The sequence below is a fragment of the Hyaena hyaena genome, unplaced genomic scaffold (genome assembly GCF_003009895.1).
Source record: "Hyaena hyaena isolate Hyena2069 unplaced genomic scaffold, ASM300989v1 scaffold_454, whole genome shotgun sequence".
Classification (NCBI taxonomy): Eukaryota; Metazoa; Chordata; class Mammalia; order Carnivora; family Hyaenidae; genus Hyaena; species Hyaena hyaena.
In genome coordinates this window covers 908,457-921,383 of record NW_024081086.1, presented here as the reverse complement: position 1 = coordinate 921,383, position 12,927 = coordinate 908,457, and the positions used below count along the sequence as shown (strand labels likewise).

Here is a 12,927-nt window from a genome sequence, read left to right as displayed (position 1 = left end):
CTGATATTAACTTAAGCAATTTAGATTATTATCCTAAAACGATCACTGCCATTTCCAGCATTGGGAGTCACTAACGGTTGATAGACACTATATAACTAGCATGAGAAGTGAGAAATTGATGCATGACCAAACACAAGTTATGTGCCAAATAAAATTACTATAATTTATCAATTCAACTAGTCAAATGTGATTGTCAGTGAGCCCAGAACACTCAAAACACAATCATAATTATTTTCAGAAAGTATCAGGGAGCAGTTTGGGAAAAAAATGAAAGGAATGCTAAAGTGTTACTGTATGTATAACAGAATATCCACGTTCCAGTAAATCATAATTTAGCAATATGATTAACTTTTTTCGGTATTAACTAAATTTTCACACAGATGTTTTAAATAAAATTATGTAACCCACATTAAATAATTTTACTGTAAGGTTAAATGTTCTTTTTTCTTAATCAAATGTATTTTTATAACATAAGAGTTCTCCTTTAGACAGCTGACTGAAGCAAAATTTAATTAAAATGGTTTTTAAATTAGTTCAAGATGGAACTTTAAAAAAGAAAGAAAAATCCAGGCATATCTGCTACAAAGCAGGGAAAGGCAGGTAGTAAGTTATGTGCAAATCCTGGAACATTCCCAGTAATTCCATCTCCTTTCTCCCACTCATCATCAGGGCACCAGTGTATTTTCATATCCCAGTTGAGATCACCTGTACTAAAACTAATGATATACCCAGTGTGCTTTCCTACTATCATCCTTCCCACATTGGGCAGAATAAAATATTAAGGAAAACACTGGCCTTAAATAAAGAGCCTGAGTTTGGCTTAGGCAAGACACTCACTCTCTGATTCAAGGATTAATGAGTAATATGAGGATGATTCTTGCCCCAAAATCGACCTCACTGGTTTATAAAGAAAATCAAAAGTGTTTTATAAACTTCTATACACTATACAAATAAGAGTTACTATCATGATTTGTGGCCCATGTCTACAGATTTAGCCTGGCCCCAGATTCTAAGAATAACTCAAACCAGTCTCCACATGGAATGAATTAAGGAAGCCTCAGCTGAGTAATTCAAATTCCTCAGATTCTAAAACCTTCTTGCTATTTCTCTTACTGTAAGCTTATTACAATTGCTCTAGGCTTTTTTCTAATAACTGGATCCTCCTTTATTCCTTGGAACAAACAGCGTCCAAAAAAATAAATGAATAAATAAATCAAAACCAGAAAGTCTTATTCTTGAGATGCCAGTTTTTAAGTTCTAATACCAATCCACTTCTCCCTGTAGTAGACCTCTACCTTCCTCTCTCCTGCCATCTTACGATACCTGACCTGAATCCAAACCCCCACAGAGGGGACCCTCCTAGTACTTCTATAATGTTTGAATTCCATCTACCTGCCCGACTCGTCACCACACTCCTTAGATTTGGGTGCAATGTATAATGTAGTCATTTAGCAGATTTAGGCCCAAGGTTCTTTTCTAACCATGGTTTTCTATAAGAGGAACAAAATGCCTTGTGAGGTAAAGAGTTCTCTATCCCCTAAGGTAATCAAGCAAAAGCTATGTACCTATCAGCTGTGATTACTGTGGCAGGCACTGCTGTTCTGGTTGGGAGGTTAGACAAGATTACTCTGCAATCCTAGGTCACCTGCTTAATTAATAACACTGCTACTTTGCTTATCTGATGCTTTGGAGTGAGAATAGATAAGACAAAATATGGCTCCTGGCATGGTTGCATCTTACTACACTAAACAAATTATTCTTCTTAAAAAAATTTTTTTTAATGTTTTATTTATTTCTTAGAGAGAGAGAGAGAGAGAGACAGCATGAGCAGGGGAGGGTCAGAGAGAGGGAGATACAGAATCTGAAGCAGGCTCCAGGCTCTGAGCTAGCTGTCAGCACAGAGCCCGATGTGGGGCTTGAACCCATGAACCATGAGATCATGACCTGAGCCAAAGTCGGAGGCTTAACTGGCTGAGCCACCCAGGTGCCCCTAAACAAATTATTCTTATAATAAATCCAAGAGACAACAAGCTATTTGCCTTATTAGCATTTTATTTGCGATATCAACTAAATGAAATGCACTCCAGAAACACAAATGTTCTTTGTGTGTAGATGTAAAAAACTCTTACTGCCCTAATGTCCTTGTAAGAGAGAGCCATATTAAGTTACAGGAAATGATGTCGTTAACTCTGAAAAGAATGGGTTTTTTTTAAATCACATATGGTAAGCCATGAACCAACACCAACCATCCGTAAAGAAGATGGTATTTCTAATTGTACTTTTACATTAAGTAACACAGTATTGTCACTTCACTATCAAAACTGTTAATATTATCTCTACAAGTCAGTTTCATGAAGTAAACTAAAATGTGAATGATGAAAAAGCTTGTCAGTCACTTTATAATATATGTAGAAATACAGTGTATTTGGATTTGGTACATATAATTAAATTATTTTAACATTTTTTTCTTTTACTTTTATTCTGGTTTTATAATAATGTATTCTATTTCCCTTCAGTTTTAGAAGAGGAAATAAAACATCTTAGCATTACTCATGCAGTAACTTAAGTCTATTATATTATACTAAATGACTGATTTTCCCAGTCTTTTCATCTTTCCCTTTGGTTATGGAATAACAAAGCCTACTGATTTGAATATTTGTGATCCACTATAGATACGTAAGACCTCTTTTTGTATCTTAGCCATACTTATTTCTTGCACACTGGGAGACAGATGGAGAATAGGATAAAAACATGGGAGTTATTGGGCAAAATAATGGGTGTGAATTACAAAACTGAAGTGTTAGGAATTAGAAGCAAAAGTTAAGTAAGGAGAGAGCAGGTGGTATGGAGACAGAAAAGAAGTGAGGATGTCCAGAAGATGGTTTGCAGTGGAGTCGTGACTTGCTAAGAGTCCCTATAGTTAATCAAGAATTGACTCAACTTAGGAGCACCTGGGTGTCTCAGTTAGTTAAGCATCCAACTTTGGTTCATGTCATGATCTCATGGCTTGTGAGTTGGAGGCACACATCAGGCTCTCTGCTTTCAGCACAGAGCCCTCTTTGGAACCACTGTCCCCCTCTCTATCTGCCCCTCCCCCACTTGCGCTCTCTCTCTCTTTCTCAAAAATAAATAAACACTAAGAAATTTTTTAAAAAGGAAGAAAGGATTGGGGCGCCTGGATGGCTCAGTCGGTTAAGCGTCCGACTTCAGCTCAGTTCATGATCTCACGGTTCGTGGGTTCAAGCCCCACGTCGGGCTCTGGGCTGACAGCCGGCTCAGAGCCTGAAGCCTGTTTCGGAGTCTGTGTCTCCCTCTCTGACCCTCCCCTGCTCACACTCGTTCACTCTCTCTCTCTCTCTCTCTCTCAGAAATAAATAAAACATTTAAAAATTTAAAAAAATAAAAAGGAAGAAAGGATTGACCCAACTTAAATAATTTTGATGGTACTTAGGAGAACTGAAGCAAAAGAACTCCTACCAAAATAACTATTCAAGCTAGTAAATTAAACATCCATAGTTCCACGGATGCTGATGAGACAAAAGACTTTGCTACTCACAGCAAACGACGTAGGAATATCAGGATAGTTTTCCTGGTTTCTCAAGCTCAAGACCCAAGTCCAGACAGGAGGCCAGGTGAAGCCTACATGCAGTACAGTGCCCTACAAAAGCGAGATCTTAAGTATAGAGAATCTAGCTTTCCAGCAAGCAGTAAGCAAGCCTATTCTTTGTCTAGACACACAAGATTTATTGCAGGACTACATGGCACATTCCAGAGAGGAGTTACCTCACTTCTCCAGATTTCCAGCCAAATAAATAATTCTAAGAAGTGGCCTTGGGGGAAGAACAGAGTTTTGTGATGTTATTACACTCAGCTGGACAAGTAGGAGGGCAAATGGCCCATTCACAGAAGACTGCTGCTCAACAGTGAAGTGAATCACCATCACTCAGGAACTTACAGAAATGTGACATCCTTGGCCTCATTCCAGACCTAATTGACTTAGTGCATTTGGACTGTTATAACAAAATACTACAGACTGGGCAACTTATTTTTTTATATATATATTTTTATTTATTTCTAGGAGAGAGAGAGACAGCGTGAGCAGGGGAGGGTCAGAGAGAGAGGGAGATACAGACTCTGAAACAGGCTCCAGGCTCTGAGCTGGCAGTCAGCACAGAGCCCGGCACGGGGCTCGAACCCACGAACCGCGAGATCATGACCTAAGCGAAAGTCGGACACTTAACCGACTAAGCCACTCAGGCGCCCCCAGACTGGGCAACTTATAAACAACAAACATACATTTCTCAGAGTTCTGGCAGCTGGGAAGTCCAATGTTAGGTGTCTGCTGAGACCCATTTCCTAGTTTATAGACAGCAAGCAGTCATTTGTTGTGTCTTCATATGGACACATATGGAAGAAGCAAAGGAACCAACTGGGACCTCTTTTATAAGGACACGAATCCAACTTATGAGGGATCTGGTCTCATCACCTAATCCTTTCCAAAAATCCTACCTCCTGATACCATCACATTGGGGGTTAGGATTTCAACATATGTATTTTGAGGAGACACAAACATTCAGACCATAGCACTAGTGAATCAGAAATTTAGCAACCTGAATTTACTGTGCCACTCAGTAATTCTGAGGCCTCTTAGAGTTTGAGAACAAACATGTAAGCGAAAGAATTCTGGATAGCAGTCAAGATTCTAGGTCTAGTTATGGCTTCTACCAGCTCCCTGGGCATGCCTTTCAAAGTGTCTGGGCCTTAGTATCTTCACCTATTATAACAGGAGAGGTCAGATAATCTCTGATTTCTTACTGCTCAAGTTCTATAAAGTTCTATATCCCTTGACATGTAGTCTATAAATATTGCCTATATTAAAGACCTTGAAATATATATGGCAAGTACTGGGAAGCTAGGAGAGACAGCAGCAATGCAGATCCAAAAGGACCCATAGCCTCATAGCCTCACAGAACTTACTTGTCAGCATCCTGGGAATAGAACAATACCTCAGAGAAATGTGAAGTAACCAGTCTGGTATATCAGATCTGTTTATGAATTTGTGGTGGGACTGATCACATTTAGGGAGGCCAGTTTTGTGTCCTCTGGCCTGAGCATTCTCTTCCAGAGGGCAAACTGTTATGAAATATAATGAAGTCTTGCCTGGGGAGCATAGATTTTGAGCAAAGAGTTGATTGAATGTTCTGAGATTGCCTGATGTGTCCACCTCTGTCACATAGGCCAGGTTCACTTCCAGGACTTGGATGCCTTCTTCTGTGGAGAACATCTGCTCCTGAATGGGTGCAACTGACTTACCCTCCAAGAAGTTACTCTCCTGCTTTTCTGTACTTGCAGTGCCAGACAAGTATCTTTCAGATCAACATTTTTCTTTGGCAGATTTAATAAGTTTCAGTTATGTTCTAGTCTAGACTCAAAGACCTAGAAACGTTCTGCCTCTCTTAAGTGACATTGCATATTCTCTACCCTGATCATCTAAGTCATGATTTTAGAGTTAAAATCTCAGGAGACAACCTGATTGTTTAATTTCCAAGTTTCTGATGGGCTACTACACTTTTGGTTTTGCCTGTGTTTCCCACATCCCTCAGCTCTTAGATCTTAAATGGCTATGAGCTCAGGAATGGAGACTAAGCTTCCAAGAACTACATAATGGAGGTTTTGCCTTCACATGTAGTCATCCCAGTGAGTGAGTAGCCATCTTAGTTTTCATGCCATTTATGGTTTTTGTGATGTGATTCTTTTAGCCTAAAAGTATAATGCAATTCTGGCCCCAAGAGCTTATTAATAAAAAGCAAGTTTTAACTTACAAGGAACAGTAGCTGCCAAGAATCTGTTTGTGTTATTTAGAAATTTGAATTGAATTCTAAAAGCCAAATGTATTCACATTGTCTATAAAAAGTGAATAGCTGAACAGTTACTCAATAAACATGATCAGTGGTGACAACAAATATAAATAGATAACTCCTGCTTGTTAGACTATGCTTTTCTATAAAATGTTATGCAGCCTGTATTTTCCACATGTTTTCTTTCATCTCTTTTGCTTTAATGGATGCTACCTAAAAAATATGAATTATCTATAATTCTTTAATTACTTATTAGTTATAAATCTCAATTAGAAAGAAAAATAGAGAAGCATTTCTGATACTAAAAAAGTCACAAGGCTTTTTAAAAATGTGATTTTTAAAAATTTTTAATGTTTATTATTTTTGAGAGAGACAGACAGACAGACAGAGCATGAGTGGGTTGAGGGGCAAAGTGCGGGAGACACAGAATCCAAAGCCGGCTCCAGGCTCTGAGCTGTCAGCACAGAGCCCAACGTGGGGCTTGAACCCATGAGCCATAAGATCATGACCTGAACCAAAGTTGGATGCTTAACCAACTGAGCCACTCAGACACCCCAAACTGTGATTTTTTCTTTGTAGAACTGTTCGTAAAGTGTATTCATTCCACCTATTACTATACCTATAAAAAGATGTTCACCATCACTAATTATCAGGGATATGCAAATCAGAATCACAATGAGTTATCACCTCACACCTTTTAGCATAACTATTATCAAAAAGAAAAAGAACAAGTGTTTAAGAAGGCATGGAGAAACACCTCATGCACTGTTGATGGGGATATAAATTGGTATAGCCATTGTGGAAAACAACATGGAGTTTCCTCAAAAAAATTAAAAATAGGCCTACTATACAATCTAGCTATACCACCTGAAGCTATTTATCTGAAGAAAATGAAAACACTGATTTGAAAAGATATATACACCCCCTGTGTTCATTGCAGCATTATTTACAATAGCCCAGAATGGAAACAACCTAGTGTCCGTCGTTGGGTGAATGAATGAAGAAGGTATGGTATATATATTCAATACTACTAAACCATTAAAAAAAGAAGGAACCCTTGCCATTTGGGACAACATGGGTGGACCTTGAGGGTATTGTGCTAAGTGAAATAAGCCAGAAAGACAAATGCCATGCATGTGATCTCACTTATATTTGGAATCTAAAACACAAAAAAGAGACAAAACAAAACTCAGAGATACAGAGATATAGCGGGGGAAAAGGGGTTTGGAGGCAAAAAGACCAAAGAGGGTCAATTCTATGGTGACAGATGATAACTAGATCAATTTTGGTGATCACCTTATATACAAAGACTGAATTATTATTAGTTGTACACCTAAAACTAATATAATGTTATATGCCAGTTTTACATCAATAAATACATAAATAAATATTATATATATGTGTGTATATATATATTCATGAGGTTTAGAATTAAATGTGCTTCCCTTGTAGATTAATACTCTCCCTTTTATCTTTGTCAAGTAGAAGTACATTGCTTGGTTCAGTACAATCCAGGCCCTTCGAATGGCTCTTTTTGTTTTTGTTTTTCAGAAAGGGGAGAGATTGAGAGTTGGAAAAGCATTCATCATCAGGATAATTTGTTTTAAAAGCATCCAGACTCCCATATAGCCACTAGATAAATTACTCACTATTCAAGAGAAGGAAAGCACAATTAGTTTCACATTATAGTAAGCCAATCAGCTCCGTAAGTGACTGTCATTCTTGAGAAAAAGGCAACAAGAATGTCATAGTTGTGCCCTTTCTCCTCTGCCTTTAGAAGCAAACAGCAATCCTTTTATCAGACTGGAAGCTCTATGGAAAGTTTAGTAAATACATTTTGCCATTGTTTTTAGATAAAGAGAATTGTATTCATGACTTGTATCCATATGGTTAATAATACTTACTTAGCAATGCAAAGTTAATGAAGCTTTTGTTTTGTACCAGGGACAAGCAAATGCTTTGAAGCTTTATGGCAAGGAAGTAAGACTTCAGTAAATTATTTTCAAACCTCCTTTTCTTCTTGCCAGGATAATTATTTTTATGTAATCATTTACAATCAAGGAGCAAAGGAAGGGGCAAGGGGAAATCATACTAGTGATAATAGAGTATGCACAAAAAAATCTGCAGGCTGTTTTTCTTCTCTTCTTACAATGGATAGTTTCTAAACAACCACTCATTACCTCTTTTGAGACAAGCAGGATGGTGTAAGAATATGCTAAATGAATGTCATCTGCCATGACTTAACTTGAAGAAATTCAATAATTAGTAAACTTTGCAGACACAGCTGCTGTGGCATTTTAAGCGTGTTGCATGTGTTTTAAGAGTGATCTATGAAGAGCTCACAACAAAGAAGGCAACTGCGATCATATAAATAAAGAGCTTTAATTCCTTCTTGCGCACAACTGTTACCAGTCAAAACCCAAAACCACTCTGCCTTAGGTTCACACATCAGCATCATTCTAGGTAAACTTAATTTTCTTTATTAAGATTTTCATTTTCACATTGGGAAAGGATCATTTTTGGTATGTGCATATAGAAAATATATAAAACTTCTTTTTTTAAAATATTTATTTATTTATTTATTGAGGCAGAGAGAATGCATGCACAAGAGGTGTGGGGGGACAGAGAGAAACAGAGAAGCTCTCTGTCAGCACAGAGCCCCCGATGTGGGGATCGAACTCACAAACCATGAGATCATTCAGGTGGGCTGAATGAAGTCAGACACCTACCTGAATGAGCCATCCAGGTGCTCCAAACCTCCTTTATACCACACAACACAGGCATGCCTGTTTTGTACCGTAAGTTCAAAACTTTGTGCTTTAAAGACTTATTGACGCTATATACGAGAACACTGCTAGGCACTGCATGAAGAACACATTTGAATGACGTTTCATTTGTAAAAACACGTATGTGTGATCAGTAAGCATATAGTATAGATTGGATGAGGAAGAAGAGGAGGAGGAAGAAGAGGAAAGGAAAGAGAAAGGGGGGCAGAAAAGCAAAAAGAGAGAGAAAAGAGAACGAATCACAGTATCATAATGTACTTAGCCCTTAAAGTTTCTTTCCTAAGGATATAAGTTTTAAATGCTTTTGACTAGAGAATAGACTATTTAGGGTATATGTTTTGTTTGTTCTTAGTTGTTTGATTTATGAAAGTTTTAAGATCAAAATCGTTAAGCATTTATTATTACGATCAAGTATAGCAAGGTTTACAAAGTACTGAGTCCTCTGAAAAATGATTGTCCCAGATTTCTTTTTTTTTTTTAATGTTTTATTTATTTCTAGGAGAGAAAGAGAGAGAGATAGCGTGAGCAGGGGAGGGTCAGAGAGAGAGGGAGTCACAGACTGAAACAGGCTCCAGGCTCTGAGCTGGCAGTCAGCACAGAGCCCGACGCGGGGCTCAACCCACGAACCGCGAGATCATGACCTAAGCGAAAGTCGGACGCTTTACCGACTAAGCCACCCAGGCGCCCCTGTCCCAGATTTCTTAATTAAACAGCATTCAGACATTGTAAATGGCATTTGTACATTTAGTATATTTTATATGGTTTTTAAAATTCATTTGTCTAGTTTAACATATCTTTCTGAGAATGAAATAATTCGTAAAATATGGTGAATTCAATGTATCAATATGGCCTAAGGTTTTCTTAGACTTTCCAGTACCATGTACAAACATTAGATTTGGTCATAAGATTTCACATCATAAACTGAAATCCTATGTCTCAATCAATTTTTAATTGCATATTTTGAACTGAAACCACAGGACTGGCACACTAGCAGGCTAAATTCCTTACATAAGACAAGCATTTGCCATATCAAATGTTCAAACATTTTTTTTGTTAACACAGAAATATTAGTACTATGATTTTTATTCTTTCAAACACTTTATATTTAATTCTGTATCTAACAAGAATTAAGATATGTACTCACTAGGGAAGAAGACATCCCAGTAAACTGAAATTACTCAGCTGTATATGTTTTTGAGGGTGACAAATGCATATTCATGAAGGAAGAGAAGGTACCATCCTAGTTCACTGATACTTTTCAATTAGGAATCTTGGCCAGGTGAGATCTGGAGCTCCAGACATCCAGAGCAATTCTCACCACTCCAACTGCCATACGCAGTCTTTTTCATAATCTCTATATCGTGTGGGCTTCAAGATTTCATGAAAGGTAATAAATCATTTACCTAAGCTCTGGCTATTCATACGACTCTGCAACTGTTGGGAAAGGCAGCTTGTGCCTATGGTCTTTCAATGCCCACTCTGCCAGAACAGGCCCTGGGCTTGCAAGACTTCCTTACCAAGAAACAGAGAGCCCACAAAGCCTATCAGTTTTATCACCTTGTATGAAAATATCTTTCCTGGTTCAGATTCAAGGAGTGTTTCTGTATTCTGCTTAAATGTGTATGTAAATGACTGTGAGACACAACTTTCAATATTTCAGCCTTCAAGGGGGAGGAGGTCAGGGCCCTGTTACTGTAGCAAGGAAGGGTTATGCACAGGCCAGTTGCCCTGCATCAGCTGCCTCAGGGACTGGCTAGCCGTGAGGGGCCAAAGCACACTACTGGAGCTGGAAAGCATTGTTCCACCCAGTGCTGACTGTGTTTTGTTTTCCTCGCCAACTCTGATGCCAAAATACAATGGACAAAAATGCTTGGAGTTCTTCCCCGAGATTGATTACTGATGAGTGGTATTTGCTCCCCCAAGACTGACAACTGGCACACATTGTTTTTCTCAACAGCAACTCCCATCCAAACTGATACCTTGATTTGCCTGTCTTTGTCTCTTAAGACATATAACAGATTTTCCATCTAACTGCAAAAACTTTGATGGGATAATAGGTGTAATTATATTTTCTATCTAAATATAAACCTTGAGCTTGGTAGGATTCCAAGAGAAATGCATGCCTTTTCCCACTATTGAAACCTTGCATTATTTTATCTTCATATTCATATGCAATTCAGTTCTTTTTTTTTTAATGCTTATTTGTTTTTAAGAGAGACAGAGAGTGAGCAGGGGTGGGGCAGAGAGAGAGGGAGACACAGAATCCAAAATAGGCTCCAGGCTCCGAGCTCCCAGCACAGAGCTGGACATGGGACTTGAACTCAGAAACCGTGAGACTGACCTGAACCATGACCTGAGCTGAAGTCGGACACTTAACCGACTGAGCCACCCAGGCACCCAATCAGTTCTTCCACCAATGAAATTTTGGCTCTTATGTGGTGTTTCTGGCTCATGGTTGTACGAGGGATCTTTCATTGCCCTTCTTGCATCTAGCTTTCTTCTTTTATAACCAAGAGTGTGTAACTCAGATCAGAAATCTGTATTGCTTTTTCTCCTATCCTAGGTATAAGGCTTGGGACTGCACTGTTCAAAGCCTGTTACAGGGAAAAAGGGTCCCTCACTCTTGTGAAAAGCTGCAAAAATGCAAAAGCAATTCAAATCTCTTCCCCTAGCCTAGAACTTCAAGTGGCTCCTCTCTGACTTGGTCAAGGGCTTTGGGTGAAAGATAATTACTGATCTCAGACAATAATAAATGGACTGGATCTTTAAAAATCATAGTATATTGTAAATGTAAATAATTTTAGCATTGCCTACCACAAAGGATCCAAGAACCTAAATTTCTCAAAAGTGTTTCTCCTAAAGATCTAATTCTTCTTTGATCATCTCTTGATTTCACCTGAGAACCTAACATATATAGGTGTGCTATCAATAATGAAGCATAAATCTCAATATTTTAAAATACTTTTTTTTTCTTTTCTCAGTTTCTACAGATAAAGTGATCTGAAGTAATGAATGATGCCACGAGAACAGAAAAGAGAAACTGTGACAACCCCCAGAAATGTGAAAGGAGGTTTCTTACTGGATTGCAGCTTCTTTGGTTCAATTTATTTAAAAAAAAAAAAAAAAAAAAACCCAAATAAATAAAATGAACAGTATTGTTCAATTTTAGAAATTTCACTTCTTCTATGTTCTAAGCTATATAATTGTCAGATTTTTATGGTTTAGATTGTAAATGTGTTTTCCCCTTTGCTAATTATGTTGTGGGTTTTTTTTCTTAAGTCTTTAAAAGTCTTAAAATGTGAAGGACATTTATGAACGGTAAGGGAGACACTGTATACAAATGTATATTTGTAAAAGCTATTTTTATGATTAGCATGTTTTACTGTTGATCATATATAAAGTCAGGTGATATTGCAATTCTTTGTTTAAAGCTTATTTCCAACAATGTCATGTAAGAAAAGATACATTGTAAGCTAGTTTTTATAATTTATTTTTAATTTATAGTTTAAAGTACTTTAGATCATAATGATAAAATACTTGAAAAGGTTATATTTCTGCCCTCCATAAGCACCATTTTTATTAATAAAGAATGCAAGTATTTCAGTGATTCAGTAGTGAAAGGACTGTTGCTTTGATGCGTGATTAAATTGAGCATTCTCTACTCAGCTGAAATGATCCAATTGTTACCCAAGACTTCAGTGTGAGTAGGAGATCCCATGGACAAGTTAGTGCCAATACAGGTAAAAACTATATTGGCGGGGAAAGACTGTCTTTTCTTTGGTTCCCAAAAGTTTAAATAGTGTGTATATCACTTCACTGCATCTCCTATTACTAGGAACGCTCATTCCCAAGCATTGCAAGTGTTTTCCAGATGCTCTTTGCTGTTGTCTTGTGCTGTGGAAATGGAAGAACCCATCTTCACAGACTGTAGGAAAATTCAGCATATAATTTCTTAATAAATACTGTTTCTTTTCAAACAAAGTTGGTGTGTATCTTTCCTTTGGGGTTTGTGATTCAGTTTTAATACTCAGTTTGACTTTTTATGTCCCTGCAGTGCCATGCAGTTAGTACAATCATGAAAGTAACATAACGTCACTAAAATGTGTGTTATATGTTTTATTATACACACACTTTTCATGGAGTGACCTGTATTCTAGAACACATTCGCTTGCCATGTAATAGAAAACCAGATGGCCCTCAATTCTCGACAGAAGTCACATTCTGGTTCACATCTCTAGAAGGCATATTTTTCTCATTCATATGTAGAATTTTAGGAAAATATT

At 37.7% G+C, this 12,927-nt stretch overlaps 1 protein-coding gene across 3 annotated transcripts in view; it reads left to right on the top strand.

Moving 5' to 3' along the window:
- Window positions 1–12,601, top strand: part of RALYL (RALY RNA binding protein like) — a 388,833-nt gene extending 376,232 nt beyond the window's left edge. For all 3 annotated transcript variants that reach the window (XM_039253467.1, XM_039253466.1, XM_039253468.1), the window contains one exon: window positions 11,626–12,601. In XM_039253467.1, the coding sequence (XP_039109398.1) occupies window positions 11,626–11,648 (23 nt within the window). In that variant the 3' untranslated portion in view covers window positions 11,649–12,601. The remainder of the gene's footprint in view (window positions 1–11,625) is intronic.
- Window positions 12,602–12,927: the final 326 nt, after the last annotated feature.